Below are 17,294 nucleotides of genomic sequence, written 5' to 3'. Positions count from 1 at the left end.
ATGCTGCTTTAAGAGCCTGAGAAAACGCCAACTGTCTAAAATGTAATATCTATAACATTTTCTTCCCTTTTAGCAGTTTTTCATGCCCAAAATATAAAATTAACAAAAGAGCAATACTTATCTTCAAAAACCAAAAATATTTATCCATTGACTCTGAGCCTCATAATCTTCCCAGCCTAAGTTTACAATGAGCCTAAAGGCTTAGGTAGGTTCAGCAATCAGGCTGACAGATGCTTAACTCCAACCACCAGCACACACGTGACTTGCTACCTACTGAAATTAAACGGCCAAATAAAAAGGAGGAATTGTCCCCCTTTTAACAACAAAGAACACAATCGTTAGAATTCTTCAGATTTGGAATTCCAGCAGCCTTGTGTTTTCCTCTTGATGTGTGACAAAAACGAACAGTATAAAAAGTAAAAATGAACCTCACCTAAACAAGCAGTCCTTTGACTTTATAAGGCTCAACATCAAACATCAAATTCTAAAAATACCTAAGACTAGTGAATTGTCAAAACTGAGGGGAGAACATGCTGGGGGAGGGCAGATTTTTCTAACCTTTCAGTTTATTTTAACCTACTAGCATTAACTTTGTTCATTTCTGTTGAGACACTACCAATCCCACTTACTAGGCACCATGATATTTCATATTCCTATATGGGCATTTGACTTTGACCTCATAAAAGTCCCTTGGGTCTATAATACTTTTATTCTTGTATAATCTGAAACAAATCCTTTCCTTTTAAAAATCAAACAGACCACGTTATACACACAGTTGACTATTTACAAAGCACCCAATTAAATCCTACTTAATTCTCACTCTAAAAATTCCTTGTAACTGGTGTGTAAAGTACTGATCACATTAAATGTACAATGTTCACAGGCCCTGACAGTCCCATCTAACCTAGAAAATATTACCTTCCTTAGAAAAGAAAGTCTTAGAAGTAAGGTTTTGAAGAAATGAGACCAGAAATCACAGTACAAGACAGATAAATCTACTTTAATATTCACATGTAAAAGTTACACATCACAAGAGATTGGACAGTTTACCGGTAACTAACATAGCTATAGTGAAAATCATTTTTATAAAAAAATAATCTAGAGGTGGTCATCAATTTTTGGTCTACTTAAGTTAATGTTTGAAGATCGACTTTTATCCCTGCTTGAAGGGTTTGCCACTATGCCTTTTTATTTTTTTCTCTCACTGTTGCCTATTAATATTCTTTGGAGGAAGGAAAGCAGAAAGTGTTCATTTCCAAGAGGTTGTCCTTTGGTAGCAAGCAGAGAACATTTTTCATTTCTATGATTTAAATAATCTGTACAAACATGAAACTGTAGTGTAAAATGAAGAATGATAAGCTTTCCCCCCCCCCCCACTTTAACAGATTTCATAAACTCCTTAAGGATCCAAGCATTTCCCTATCCCATATGCAAAATCATTCAGAGTCCATGTTGACCTCAATCAAAACACAAATAACAAACACTGACTCTATGTTTTGTATTACACTATCAAGCCCTGTACTTAAAAACTGATAAACTATCTTTCCAACATGTATGCTTCAAATACAAGGATTTCAATCTAGGTTAAAGAAAAGGCATTTGAATGGACTCAGAACAAGTTTATTTTGTGATTAAACATTTCATGCAGTCATGCAGGACCACTAGCTATAACTGTTACTTCCGATTCTACACGGTACTTCGCAAAACAAAAACAAATTAAAAGCCAAGCCAAACAGAAAAAGACATTCAAAATATCAAGAGCTCTGCAATTGAGCTGAAAAATAATTTTCCAAAAGAAATATTCCCATAGATTTAAAAAAAGACACACATAATATTTACAAAAAAATATTTAATTAAAAATATCTTATAATTACAGTAGTCTATTAAAGCATATACTTTCTCACACTTATAGAACATCTCTATATATACATGGTATGAAATGTCACTCAGTTATCTATACAATATGTAACATTCTTGCAGGGAAAAAGAGAAAGTTCCCTGCCCCATTTTAATCATCTATTTTAAACAATAGATGTAAAAAAAAAATGTATCTACAATGCTCTGGTATATTAGTAAAGCTTCAAAACAAAAATTGAGCTCCTTGGTCACAAGTAGGCTTCTAAAGTCGCATTTACTCTTGCCTTTCTATTTATCAGTTCTGTTACACTTAAGCTTAAAAGTTTAACTGCACCTCAAAAAAAACCAAAAACACAGAAGTGTATAATTCACAGCGGTTACAGATGAAGAGACAAAAGAGAATACGGGATGTAGAATATTTATGAACGTGCAAAAAAAAAAATGTAAGTTTTATTTTTCTTTCCTTTCCCTCTCTCTTGGAATGACGGGTGAAAACGTTTCTAGGATTTGCCGATGTTTTCTCCTTTCCTCCGGTGCCTTTTGCTCTAACTTCTGCTCTTCCCCCTCCCTCTCTAGTCTCCTGGCTCCGGCTCCGGCGGCCGCACACCTGTGGAAGAGGAATGAATAGAGGGGGTGTGGGAACCTCCCCGCTGCAGACTAACTGGCGCCACCGACCAAACTCAAGACATGCTTGATCAACAACCCAAAACAAACCACCGGGTCAGACAACACCCGCAGCCCGCGGCCGGCCAGGCGCCGAGCAGGCAGCTGCGGGCCCCCGGGAAGCCCGGAGAGGGGACCCACTCCGGGGCGATGCCCGCGTCCCTCGCTTTTGTGGTTGTCAGAATGCACCGGGGGGGGGGGGGGGGGGGACGTCAGGCAGTGCCCACGCCCTCGGCGGGGGAGAAGGCAGCCAGAGCCCGCGGGTCACCGGGGGAGGCCAGGGGGTGGCGGGGACCGGAGCGGATCCCTCCCTCATTTCGAGTGAAGCCCCAGTTACTAAAGCGAAGTACAGCTTCAGTTGCTAACTGGCTGGCAGGGAGAGAGACGGGGTGGTCCGCCTTCTTGGGAGTTTGCCCTCAGAAATGCTGGGGGCAAAGAACTCGGTGGTGCCTGGCACCGGAAGCCCCGGAGGACAGGCGTCTCGGGTGACCGGCCACTCGAGAAGGGAAAGAAAGGCGCGCTCACCTGGACCGCGCGGCTCAGCGGCACAGAATGCTGTCGCCCTGCTTGTTCACCGCGCCGGCCTGCAACAGCAACGGACACCAAGGGGGGGGTTAGCAGCGCAAACACACACTCGTTGCTGCCCTCGATTCGCCCTGGGAAATCGGGCTGGCGCTCGAGAACCCCCACCCTAGCCTGCAGCCCCGGGGACCCCCCCTCCCCACCTTCCCACCCCCGGGGAAACAGGCTGGACTTGACAGCCCAGGAAGCGCCCCAGCCCAGTCCCGCCCCGCGCGTTCACCCGGACCCGGGCTCTCCGTGCCCAGCCAAATGTTGGCGGCCCCAGGCGCCCGGAGAAGGGGGGTGGGAGTGCGGTCCTTTTCGGCCACCCAGGCCCCGGAGAAGGGGAGCTCCCGCGGCCAGTCACCGCCCTCCTGTACCCCCGCGACGTGCGCCCGGGTGGACGCCGGGCCTCTCACCGGGTCGGTGTTGAGCGCCGTGAGCGGAGTCCGCGGCGGTGCGGCCGGACAGGTCCCGGCCGGGTGGTGCGGCGGCGCCGGCGGTGGCGGCTGTCTCAGCAGAGCCGGGTGCGTCTCCAGCGCCAGCTGCAGGTCCAGGATGTAGTCGATAACGTGCTGCAGGATCTCCACTTTGCTGACTTTCTTGTTGGGTGGGATGGTGGGCACCAGCCTGCGCAGGCGGCTGTAGCAGTCGTTCATATCGCACTGCAGGCACAGCGCCGGCTCGTCGGCCGCCGCCTCGGCAGCTTTGCAGCGAGCGGCCGCCGCCGCCGCCGCCGCGGCCGCCGAGCCACCCAGGTTGTGGCCGTGCTCGGCCAGGCAGCGCAGCGCCAACTCCCCGCCGCCGCAGCCCGACGGCGCCTTGCGGCCCGAGGGGCGCACGGGGCTCACCGCCTTCATGGCGCGCGCCCTGCGCCCGGTGCGAGCGGACCCGCTAGGGCGAGCGAGGGAGGGAGGAAGGGAGGAAGGCAAGCGCTGGGCCCCCGCGCGCGGCCGACTCCACTCCCCTTGCCTTCGCGCCCGGCGCGCTCTGGGCACCGCAAAGCTCTTAAGGATCCGGAGCCCAACAATTGACTGGAGGGTCGCTCCGGGTTTTGCGAAGGGAATCTCTGCTCAGTGGGCGACACTCGGCCGGGACCAAAAGGCAGAAATCTCAAAAGCACCGGCAGGAAAGAAGCCTACCGGGTCCCAGTCACTCCCTTCGGAGCTCCGAGTATAGCCCTGTCGCCGCCGCGCTCCCCCAACGCCTGAGGTTTCCCCAATCCCGGGACTGACTCACAACCGCGCCTCCTCCCCGCTCTCGCCCTGCCCGACGCGCAGCTGTATTTATAGAGCCTCGCGCCCTGGGGGCGGGGCCAGCGCGCGGGCCGGGTCCCCGCGCCAGCCAAGTGGAGCGGGGCTGGGAGCGCGGAGGGAGCCAGCGAGGGCGGAGGCTCGGGGCAGCGCTGGGGGGCGGGGAGCCGGGCAACCCGAGCGGAGGGGTAGGCGGGGGGTCGGGAGTGGCCAGCCAATCAGGCAGACAGTACCACCTAGGGAATGGCGCTCCGGCCAATGGGAAGGGCACTCCATTCCGTCAACGCCGTAGGTCGGGGCTCTGAGAAAAGAGCTGGGTGGGAGCCCGGCCAGGCTGGTGTGTGCCCTAGGGAGGGGAAAGAGGGAGAAGTTCCTGCGAAGAACTGCGGGAATGTGCGGCTGGAATTCATTCTCCCGCGGCTCAGGCTGCTGCAGGAGCGCTGAGCCCTGCGCGAGGATATCCTGCCACCTCGAATAGCGCGGTGCGTAGGGACCCTCCACCCGCCACCCATCCTCACTCCATACCTGGGATTCCAGCGCCTTAAGAAGGACGCTTTTCAAGAAGGCACGTTCCTTCTGTTTTGTGTTTTTCCCTCGCCGTTTCATTATTTGCCTTTTCACAATTGCCGAAACCATAATGATGGAATGGAATGCGTAGCCTTTCCGTTTTCCTTTTAGAAAAGGTTTAATGCTTAAGGGGGCAAAAAGGAAAGAATGCCGAATGCAGATTTTTGCTGAAAGGAAATATAAATAAAACAAAAAACGTCGTAGGGTTTTTCTTTTGCCTGTCTAAACACAAAAGTGGGCTCAAGAAATGCAGTTGCTTTTGAGCATTAAATTAGAACATGTAAATATTAAAAATGCATGGGCAGGGAGTAGTTAAAATTCTACCATGACATGTAATATCAATCCGTTTTATGTAAAATTCATATCTGTAACTTAATGTAGGCCATCAATGCACCGCTTCACGTTATGTCAGCGTATCCCGCTTTAAATAAGATGCTGCGAATATCTCGAGTCTCCTCCTTTTGCAACAAAGCATTAAAATTCACACTTCCAGTCCCTGGAGTCCTGCTTGGGCCTCACTCTGCAGAAAAGCCTGCTAATTAAGGACGGTTCTGTTAGATTTCTAATAGAGTAAGATAAAAACTGTCCTTCAAGGGCTCAAAACAAAATTGCACGATGAACTTTGATAGGGCCTTGTGTGAACTCTTTAACAAAAAATGGAGCCCTCCGGTGAGAAATTAGCATACAGACCCCCGTCAGTGGACACAAGAATTTTGAGTGCCTTCACCCTGCAAACCTCCCATCTTAGACAAGCTAAGCGATGCATTAACTCAAGAGTTATTTTCATTCGCGTGCATGATACGGATTGGCACCTTCGTTTTCATAGACAATTGAATCAGATGTGGATTTCCTCTCTTCCTCTCCACCCTCTGTAAGGAAACCCGCTCTCCTTTCCCAGAACTGACGTACCTGCAGCAGGCAGGTGTTTTGTTTAGCCACGTGGGATACCTTATGACTATTGCACTACTATTTTCTCAGAGCACATTCCTTTTTCCTGATGAAATGAGAAGTACTTAATGCTGGTTTCACCACCCTCCTCTCCCCTAATCCTTATACATTACTGTATATAAAGCAGGTGACATTCTCTTTTACTTACCTGCCTATATAGATGGTCTACACTCTACATGCACACTTATCAAGAAAAGCAGAATTATAAAACCCAAAGGAAAGGCTTTCTTTTCTAAATACAGGCAACGTTTTATATATTCTTATATTAGTATAAAAGCAGAGAGAATGTTGTTATTTCAGATAGAAAGTTGGTTGAGGGAGCACTAGTGGGGATAAGCTGTAATCTTGGAGACAGTCAGATCTGCACAGATGATGATAATAAATGGATATATGTACAGACATGTCATGACATTGATTTTTCTCTTTCCTAGAGTTTAAAAGCTGCTCCAAAACTTAAAACCTATGATCTTTCTCTGTTTGGAGAAAGTTAACTGTGCTGATATGCCCAGGGAACACTCACATTTCAAAACTTTACATATCCTACCTTGATTAAAATTAAATTTTAACTTTTAAGTAGTTGACACAAAGAGACAATCATACTCATCTTTTTGGACTTCAGCAAATCTCAGAGGGCCATGCCCTGGGTGTGGCAGGTGCCAAGTGCCTCTGTTTCAAGTTTTGTTGGAGTTGCTCTCTCTGACTGACTTAAAATCAGAAAGGCTGAGTATCTGTGGGGATAAGTTCAAAGGAATGTTCCCCAGCCACATGAACAAGAACACCCAGGAAAAATGTGATCCCCAAATCCTGCCAGCAGAGTAGGCAAAACCAGTTATTGTATTCTTCTTCTTGAAGGTTGGGAGACACAGAGACATTAAAAAGTAAAGCGCTACGGAGAATATTATACAATGGAAATAAAGAATAAGACCCTGTGCTTTTTGGTCCCTGAAACCAGAGACTATGAAGGGTGACACAATGTATAGTTTTGATTTTTAGGCAGAGGCACTTACATGACGTCAAAGCTGAAGTCACAAAAGACTCTCCGCACTGATAGTTCAAAACAGAGTTTACTCAGCAATTACCAGCTTTTGGCAAAAAACGTACAAGCTACGTTATTTCTATCGTGCAAAGAAGGAAATTTAGTTTCCCACGACTCTTCCTTTTACATCAAAATGCTTCACTCGCACTTGTAAAAATAAGCTGGGCTAGCCAAAAGCCCTTTGCCACGAGAGTGCTAGAGACTAGCAGAATGTTCCTCTATGGGAAGCTGGGATGAAATATTCATAGAATTGCTAGGAAGCCCTGGTGACCAGAGTCATGTGTACACCCCTCCTCCAGACAAAGAGGTCTGCAGCCCTTTCTGGGGATGCATTCTAGAGGCTAATCAGACCCTTGCTGAACTGTAACACCCAGGCTCTCAGAATTCACAATCGCCCTGTGTTTACATGAAGTGAGGGTATCCAAGCATATTGTGCTATTCAGCGCAAATGCCTTTTTAGGACTTGATACTTCTTTCTCCATGGCCGGCAGTGAAACAGTGGGTGGGCTCAGACACACAGATAAACATGAGCGTTCCCATGCCTTGGTCTCTCTCTAGATGTAATTGGCCACTGAAGGAGGCACAGGCATTCTTTCTGGGCATAAGAAACCACTATGTCCTCTGCAACAGGAATGTCCCTTGCTCCAAAAGAGTAAATTGGGCAATGTGGCAGTTCAAGCTCAAGGCTGCTTTATCTGGCAGGAAGCGCTACTAACTTACTTGTGCTACCCTGGGATTGCTGATGCCAGTCCCGGGAGCACAGATAACCTTTTGGTTAGCCCCATCTTTGAAAAGGCTTATAAAAAGGGAATGTTATATATTGAACACAGCTGGGCAGATGTGTCCAGCAAAAATGCCTACGTTAGGAGTTTTAAAAGGTAGTCTGTTGAAATAAGAAATAGGTGATTTTTAAAGTCCGCCTCAAACAAATTAAGGACAGAAAAATGAAAGAAAGAGGTGTCATTTGTTTTTACCTTAGGAGATGCCAAAAGCATGGGTGCAAAAGTCAGGCAGCCTGGGTTCTGATTTTGGCTCCTAGTTTTTTATCATGAAGCTGAATTTTAAAATTCCTGTGCCTTTCATATATATGAAAGGAGGATAAAAATTGTATCTCCTTTAAAAGGTGTTCTTATACATATACAAGAACTTGTATATATTTCTTAGAACAGTGCCTGGCTCATAAGTGTGTAAACAATGTGAAAATGTATTATTATTTTTGGTAAACATTATCTGAAGTCTGTGGATTGTTTTTCCATTCACTTAAGAATCTTTTGAGAGCAGAAGTTTTTTGTTTTGTTTATCAATTTGTTCTTGTGTAGATTATGTTTTTGGTATTGTATCTATCTGAGAAAGCTTTGCATAACCCAAAGTAACAAAGGTGTTCTATGTTTTCATCTAGATGTTTTACAGTTTGGGGGGCTGGGTTGGCTTCATGGTCATTCACCTTACGGAGTCACACCGAGTCCTGTGCTTAGAAGGGCCTATTGGTTTAAAGCACTGATGAAACCATCTTGCAATGCTCAGTAATTCTTGAACCAGGGCGCTTGCATTTTCATTTTGTACTGGGTCTGAAAATTATGTAGCCAGTGCTGGTTCTAGGTTTTATGTTTTGGTCTATGATCTATTTTGAGGTTATTTCTGTATATGATTCAACCTTTGGATTGAGGTTAATACTGTTGCATATGTATACCCAATTGTTCTAGCACCCTTTGTAGAAAAAAAATATCCTTTTTTCATTGGGTTGTGTTTGCACCTTTGTTGAAAATTGCTTATGTATATGAAAAAGTCTATTTCTGGCCTGTGAATTCTATTCCATTGGCCTATTAGTCTGTTTTCACGCCATGACCATACTGTCTTGCTTACTGTAGCTTTATAATAAATCTTGAAATCAGAGAGTATTGATTGACTCATTTTCAAAATTGTTTTGGTTATTCTGTGTATGTTGCAGTTCATATGAATGTTAGTCAGTTTGTGAATTTCTTCAGAAAGGAACTTGTGGGTAAGGGGGGCGGGGGTCAAATACATGGCGGCTGAAGGAGACCAGACTCTGGATGGTGAGCACACAACACAGTATGCAGATGATGTACTACAGAATTGTACACGTGAAGCTTATATAATGTTACTAACTAATGTCACCCAAAACTTTTTAATTAAAAAAAGAACGTGTTTCCAAAATATATAAAAACATACCCGGAGTATACAAAGAACACTCAAAATTTAGTAGTAAGAAAACAACCCAATTAAAAAATGGACAAAATACTTGACCAGATAGTCCACTAAATAAGATATACAAATGACAAATGAGCACATGAAAATATGCTCAACATCACAAGTTGTTTCCTTCTATCATGCAAAATTAAAAAGACTAATCACATCAAAGACTAAATGTTGGTGAGGATGTCGAACAAGTAGAACTCGCTACATTGCTGGTGGGAATGCAAATTGAGGAAAACCACTTTGGAAAACAGTTTGGCAGCTTCTTAAAAAGTTAAACAGACACATACCCTATGACCTATTCATTTTTCTGCTAGACATCTATCCAACAGAAATAAAATCATATATCAAGGGTCACAAAGAGGCATGAGCAAATAAAGGGGCGTGAGAATGATAGATATGTTTATTAAATTGATTGTAGTAATAGTTTCAAGGGCATATGTCAACACTTAAGTTGTGAAAAATATATATACTAGTATATGTACATATATACATGTGTATATATTATTTATACAACATGTGGCTTATTATAAGCCAATTATATCTGCATAAAACTGTTAAAAGGACTAATTTTAAAATTAACTACTGGATCTCAAAAGAGTTCTTTCCCTGAATCCACTAGAGTTTGTCTATTAATTTCCATAAATAGGCATTTATAATCTCTCTTTTAATTTTTTAGTTTTTTTATTTTTCAATTACAATTGACATTCAACATTATTTTATACTAGAGGCCCAGTGCATGAAATTTGTGCACTGGGGGGGGGGGTCCCTCGCCCAGCCTGCACCCTCTTCAATCTGGTACCCCTCGGGGGATGTCTGACTGCCAGCCCGATTCCACAAGAATCGTGTCTAAACCGGTAGTCAGACATCCCTCTTACAATCCGGGACTGCTGGCTCCTAACCACTTGCCTGCCTACCTGCCTGATTGCCCCTAACCACTTCTGCCTGCCAGCCTGATCACCCCCTGACTGCTCCCCTGCCAGCCTGACTAACATCTAACTGCTCTCCTGCCAGCCCAATCGCCCCCAACTGCCCTCCCCTGCCAGCCTCATCTCACCCCCAACTGTCCTCCCCTGCTGGCCTGATGGCCCCCAACTGCCCTCCTCTGATGGCCAATTTGGTTCTGATTGGTCAGTTTCTATGCCAGTCAGCGACAAAAGCTCCTCCTCCTAAGCAGTCATGGCTTCTCACACTTCACCCAGATTTGGTTCTGATTGGTCAGTTTCTATGCCAGTCAGCATCTCTGGGCCTATCAACGGGACTTGATCAGAAAGGCAGGGCTGATCAGCAGCCCTCGTGGAGGCCTGGAGAGAAATGGAGGCACGGCTGCTGGAGAGAAAGAGAGAGGCAAGTGCTGATCAACAGCTGCCACAAAGGCTACGGATCAGACCCTGCTTCTCTCTTCAGGCTTCTCTCTAGGCCTGATTAGCAGCCCCCTCAGCAGTCAGTGCTGGGTCGCCACAGCAACCTAGCGCTGGCTGCAGGACTGACTTCCGGTTGGTGGAGCCTCTGGTTGTGTCGGACCCAGGGTTTTTATATATTAGGACTGGAGGCCCAGTGCACAAAAATTTGTGCACTCGGGGGGGAGGGGGGGTCGCTCACCCCTGGCCTGTGCCCTTTCGCAGTCTGGGACCCCTCAGGAGATAACGACCTGCTGGCTTAGGCCTGCTAATGGGTGGCAGAGGGCAGGCCCAATCCCTAGGTGCAGCCCCTGGTCGGGCTCAGAACAGGGCCGATTGGGGAGTTGGGGCACCAACCCCTGTCATGCACAAAGCAGGGCGGATCGGGAGGTTGCAATGCCACCCTCAGTCACGCTCAGGGCAGGGCCGATTGGGATGTTGGGGCACCGCCCCCTGTCACTTTCAAGGCAGGGTCGATGGGGAGGTTGCAGTGCCACCCCCTGTCATGCACAGAGCAGGGCCAATCAGGGGGTTGGGGCACTGCCCCCTGTCACTCACAGAGCAGGGCCCATCAGGGGGGGTTGGGGCTCCGTACCCTGTCACGCACAGAGCAGGGTCGATAACGGGGTTGGGGAGCTCCACCATGTCACGCACAGAACAGGGCCCATCAGGGGGTTGGGGAGCTCCGCCCTATCACACACAGAGCAGGGCGGATCAGGGGGTTGGGGCGTCGCACCCCGTCACACTCAGGGCAGGTCCGATGGGGAGGTTATGGCTCTACCCCGTCACACACAGAGCAGGGCCCGGGGGAGGGAGGTTGGGGTGCCGCACCCTGTCACACACAGAGCCGCAGGGCAATCAGGGGGTTGGGGAGCTCACCCCTATCAGGCACAGAGCAGGGCTGATCAGGGGGTTGGAGTGCCTTCCCCTGTCACGAACAGAGCAGGGCCAATAGGGAGGTTGTGGCCCCGCCCCCTGTCACACACAGAGCCTCAGGGCGATCAGGGGGTTTGGGCGCTGCCTGCTGTCACGCTGATCCTGGTGCCGGGAGGCCTCGCGGCTCTGCTGATCCCGGTGCTGGGAGGCATATTACCCTTTTACTATATAGGATAGAGGCCTGGTACACGGGTGGGGGCTGGCTGGTTTGCCCTGAAGGGTGTCCTGGATCAGGGTGGGGGTCCCCACTGGGGTGCCTGGCCAGTCTGGATGAGGGGCTGAGGGCTGTTTTCAGGCTGGCGGGTGACTGAAGCTTCCAACCGCTCCTTTTTTTTCTTTTTTCTTTTTTAATTCTGGGCCAGCTTTAGCTCTGAGGCTTGGCTCCAGCTCTTAGGCCTCGGCTGCTGAAAGCAGGTTTCTGGGATTTTGTTTAGCTTCTATATTTGTAACAATGTTTCAAACTGCAAGCTCAGAGTCAAGCAGGGGCAGGCGGGGAACATTGGAGTCCTCCGTCACTGAAGCAAGCAAGCCTCATGTTCGCTTCAAGCTGCCTGGCTGCTGGCCACCATCTTGGCTGGCAGTTAATTTGCACATCACCCTGATTAGCCAATGGGAAGGGCAGCGAAGGTATGGCTAATTACCATGTTTCTCTTTTATTAGATAGGATTTGTTTCAGGTGTACAGCATAGTGGTTAGATAATTATATAATTTATAAAGTGATCTCCTCCCCCTGATTAATTATGTTACCCACCTGGCACCATACATAGTTCTACAATATTATTGGTTACGTATCCTATGCTGTACTTTACAATGCCATGACTATTTAGTAGTTATCAATCTGTACTTCTTAATTCTTTTTTTACCCAGCTACCCAAACCCACCCACCCCCATCTGGAAGCCTTAAGTTTTTTCTCTGTATCTATGAGTCTGTTTCTGTTTTATATGTTTGTGTTTTTTTGTTCTTTAGACTCCACACATAAATTAAATCAGATGGTATTTGTGTTTCTCTTACTGACTTTTTTCATTTAGAATACCCTCTAGGTCAGCCCTGGGCAAACTACAGCCCACAGGCCGGATTCGGCCCATTTGAAATGAATAAAACTAAAAAAAACAAAAAGACCGTACCCTTTTATGTAATGATGTTTACTTTGAATTTATATTAGTTCACACAAACACTCCATCCATACTTTTTTTCCAGCCCTCCGGTCTAGCTTAAGAACCCATTGTGGCCCTTGAGTCAAAAAGTTTGCCCACCCCTGCTCTAGGTCCATTCTGCTGTCTCAAATTTTAAGATTTTATTATTATGGCCAAGTAATATTCCATTGTATATATGTACCACCTCTTTTTTATCTACTCCTCTATTGATGGGCACTTGGGCAGTGAACATAAGGGTGCATATATCATTTTGAATTAGTGTTTTGGGTTTCTTCAAATATATACCCAGAAGTGGAAATTCTGGGCCATGAAGTAATTCTGTTTTTAATTTATTAGGGAACCTCCGCACTGTTTTTTGTAGTGGCTGCACCAATCTATCTTCCCAACAGTGCACTTGGGTTCCCTTTTCTCCACATTTTCACCAGCACTTGTTTGTGGATTTATTAGCAATAGCCATTCTGACAGGTGTAAGATGTTATCTCATTGTGGTTTAATTTGCATTTCTCTGACCATTAGTGGATTAGTGACTTCATATGTCTATTGGCCGTCTGTATGTCCTCTTTGGAGAAGTGTCTATTCAAGTCCTCTGCCCATTTTTAAATTGGATTGTTTGTTATTTTGGTGTTGAGTTGTATGAGTTCTTTATAATTTTAGGATATTAACCTCTTATCAGATCTATCATTAGCAATTATGTTCTCCCATTCAATAGGTTGTCTTTTCACTTTATTGATGGTTTCCTTTGCGTTGTAAAAACTTTTTAGTTTGATATAGTCCCACTTTTTGATATAGTCCCATTTATTTATTTTTTCTTTTGTTTTCCTTGCCTGAGAAAATATACCAGAAAAAATATTACTAAGAGAACTGTCAGAGTATATTGCCTATGTTTCCTTCTAGGAGGTTTATGGTTTCAAGTCTTTAATTTATTTTAAATTTATTCTTATATATGGCTACATATATAAGAAAGTAGTCTAGTTTCTTTCTTTCTTCTTCTTTTTTTTTTGCATGTACCTGTACCTGTCCAATTTTCCCAACACCCTTTATTGAATTGACTGTCAGTGCCTCAATGTATATTGTTGCTTCCTTTGTCAAATATTAACTGACCATATAGGTGTGGGTTTATTTCTGGATTCTCTATTCTGTTCCACTGATCTATGTGTCTGTTTTTATGCTATTACCATGCTATTTTGATTATTATAGCCTTGTAGTAGAGTTTGATATCAGATAGTGTGATACCTCCAATTTTGTTCTACTTTCTCAAGATTGCTGTGGATATTCAAGGTCTTTTGTGGTTACATATAGAGTTTTGGATTATTTGTTCTAATTCTGTGATAAAATTCCATTGGTATTTTGATAGGGTTTGCCTTGAATATATAGACTGCTTTGGGTAGGATGGACATTTTAATCATGTTAATTCTCCTATACATGAGCCTGGTATATGCTTCCATTTACAGTCAAACCTCGTTTCTCAAATGTCTTCCATCTTGAACAATTCAGTTCTGGACCCAGTTGTTCACAGAAAAAATGTCTCAGTTGTCCACCAAAACTTCAGTTTTCAATCTGACAACCCTTTCAGGTGGATACCTCAGCATGACAAAAAGTGTCTCTGAGGCAACAAAGGAGAGAATGCTTTTGTTGCTGGTGGAAATCAATGATTAGCACAATTTTAAAACATAAAGAGTGCTAATGTTGCTAAGGGTGTGAAAGTGCTCACAAAACAATAATCACAGGCAATTGAATAGGTAGAAAAACTGTTGTTGATTGGATAAAGGAAAAACAGTTAGCCAGTGATAGCGTTTTGAAGGCAGTGATATATGAAAAATTTGTCTAAGGCTAGAAGGGGATGGTTCCATAAATTTAAGAAGTGTTTATAGATTAAACAGTATATTAGATATATGCTGTATATAAGAAAGGTTAAAACGGGATCATTTGGGGGTCTAGAACAGATTAATTCAATTTACATTATTTGTAAAGGGAAAAAAATGATTCAGTTTTCTAACAAATCGCTTCTCGGATAGCTTTCTGGAACGAATTAAGTTTGAGAACTGAGGTTCCACTGTATTTGTGTCTTCTTTAGTTTCTTTCTTCAGTGTCTTATAATTTTCTGAGTACAGGTCTTTTACCTCCTTGGTTAAACTTATTTATTTTATTTTATTTTTTGATGCAATTATAAATGAGATTGTTTTCTTAGTTTCTCTTTCTGATAGTTTATCATCCTATATAATAAAAGCCTGATATGCAAATTCTCCCCTAGACCAGGAGTTTGACCAGGTGCAGGGCCAGCTGGCCAACAGCCCGCAGCCCCTCCTCCTGGCTGGCCCCTCCCTGGTCAGCAGTGGCAGAAGCAGGTGGCCACAGGAAGGGAGGCCCCTGCTGGCAGCCGGCAGCCACTAGGGACCCTACCTGTGCATGAATTTTGTGCCCTGGGCCTTTAATTGGTGTATAAAAATAAAACCAATTTCTAAATATTAATTTTGTGCCCTGCTACTTTACTGAATTCACTCATCAGTCCTAGTAATTTTGGGTGTAATCTTTAGGATTCTCTATTGTATTGTGCCATGTGCAAATAATGACAGTTTTACTTCTTCTTTCCTAATTTCGATTCCTTTTATTTCTTTTTCTTGTGTGATTGCTATGGCTAGGTCTTCTAGTACTATCTAAATATATAGGAGAACCAAGATGGCGACATAGGCTAACGCCGGAGTTTGCTGCTTTGAACAACTACTTCAAAAGTGAAACTAAAACACGGAACAGACATCACCCAGAACCACAGGAACGCTGGCTGAGTGGAAGTCCTACAACTAGGAGGAAAGAGAAACGCATACGGACACTCAGAGGAGGCGCAGTGCTGAAGTCAAATTATGAGGTGCGGAGTGCGCGGAGCGGGCTGGCGGCAGAGGGCGCAGTTGGCGTTTTCAATCGGGAGGGAGTCTCAGGCTCTGAGCTCCAGATACAGGCGAGTCTTTAGGAATTCAGACTCAAACGGGAGAAACGGGACTGTCTGGCTTCGGTCAGAGCGAGTGCAGCTTTCTCTCCGAGCTTTGCAGTGTGTGCTGGGACTCAGAGAGGCAGAGCCCCTGGGGACAGGAATGAGAGCCGCCATAACTGCTCTCTCTGGCCCACCCTGTTGATCCTGTGCGACCCGCCCCACCCAAGCCCTGCACAGAGGCATTTGCCGGATAGCCTCAGGCAAAGGCTAGATTAGCACCTCCCTAGAGGACAGAAGTTCTCTCTCTGCAGACACGGCTGATCCTCACAGCCACTTGGCCTGGAGGTCAAACCCTCCCTGGTTTTTTGCTTCAACAATCAAGGTTTAATTATAAGACTGCGAACAAAGACCACTAGGGGGTGTACCAAGGAAGCATAACAAAATGCGGAGACAAAGAAACAGGACAAAATTGTCAATGGAAGATATAGAGTTCAGAACCACACTTTTAAGGTCTCTCAAGAACTGTTTAGAAGCCGCCGATAAACTTAATGAGATCTACACGAAAACTAATAAGACCCTCGATGTTATGTTGGGGAACCAACTAGAAATTAAGCATACACGGACTGAAATAACGAATATTATACAGACGCCCGACAGCAGACCAGAGGAGCGCAAGAATCAAGTCAATGATTTGAAATGCGAGGAAGCAAAAAACACCCAACCAGAGGGGCGGAATGAAAAAAGAATCCAAAAATGCGAGGATAGTGTAAGGAGCCTCTGGGACAGCTTCAAGCGTACCAACATCAGAATTATAGGGGTGCCAGAAGATGAGAGAGACCAAGATATTGAAAACCTATTTGAAGAAATAATGACAGAAAACTTCCCCCACCTGGTGAAAGAAATGGACTTACAGGTCCAAGAAGCGTGGAGAACCCCAAACAAAAGGAATCCAAAGAGGACCACACCAAGACACATCATCATTAAAATGCCAAGAGCAAAAGACAAAGAGAGAATCTTAAAAACAGCAAGAGAAAGAAACTCAGTTACCTACAAGGGAGTACCCATATGACTGTCAGCTGATTTCTCAACAGAAACTTTGCAGGCCAGGAGGGAGTGGCAAGAAATATTCAAAGTGATGAATACCAAGAGCCTACAACCAAGATTACTTTATCCAGCAAAGCTATCATTCAGAATTGAAGGTCAGATAAAGAGCTTCACAGATAAGGAAAAGCTAAAGGAGTTCATCACCACCAAACCAGTATTATATGAAATGCTGAAAGGTATCCTTTAAGAAGAGGAAGAAGAAGAAGAAGGTAAAGATACAAATTATGAACAACAAATACACATCTATCAACAGGTGAATCTAAAAATCAAGTGAATAAATAATCTGATGAACAGAATGAACTGGTGATTATAATAAAATCAGGGACATAGAAAGGGAATGGACTGACTATTCTTGGGGGGAAAAGGGGTGTGGGAGATGCGGGAAGAGACTGGACAAAAATCGTGTACCTATGGATGAGGACAGTGGGTGGGGAGTGAGGGCGGAGGGTGGGGCGGGAACTGGGAGGAGGGGAGTTATGGGGGGAAAAAAGAGGAACAAATGTAATAATATGAACAATAAAGATTTAATAAAAAAATAAAATAAAAATAAAAATAAATAATAATAATAATAATAAATAAATATATAAAAGCCTAATATGCAAATTGTCTCCATGGGAGTTTGACCAGGAGACCGATCACTCGCTATGATGTGTGCTGACCATCGGGGGCAGTGC

At 45.1% G+C, this 17,294-nt stretch overlaps 1 protein-coding gene across 1 annotated transcript; it reads right to left on the bottom strand.

Annotated features, from left to right (window-relative positions):
* Window positions 1-973: 973 nt before the first annotated feature.
* On the bottom strand, window positions 974-4,366 carry ID4 (inhibitor of DNA binding 4). The gene is made up of 3 exons (XM_059688747.1): window positions 3,501-4,366; window positions 3,046-3,104; window positions 974-2,464 (listed from the first exon to the last, which is right to left on the bottom strand). The coding sequence occupies exons 1-2, from the start codon at window positions 3,939-3,941 to the stop codon at window positions 3,060-3,062; spliced, it is 486 nt and encodes a 161-aa protein (XP_059544730.1). The 5' UTR covers window positions 3,942-4,366; the 3' UTR covers window positions 974-2,464; window positions 3,046-3,059.
* Between the last annotated feature and the right edge of the window lie 12,928 nt (window positions 4,367-17,294).

This window comes from Myotis daubentonii, chromosome 3 (assembly GCF_963259705.1).
Source record: "Myotis daubentonii chromosome 3, mMyoDau2.1, whole genome shotgun sequence".
Lineage (NCBI taxonomy): Eukaryota > Metazoa > Chordata > Mammalia > Chiroptera > Vespertilionidae > Myotis > Myotis daubentonii.
This window is presented reverse-complemented; position numbering and strand designations above follow the sequence as displayed.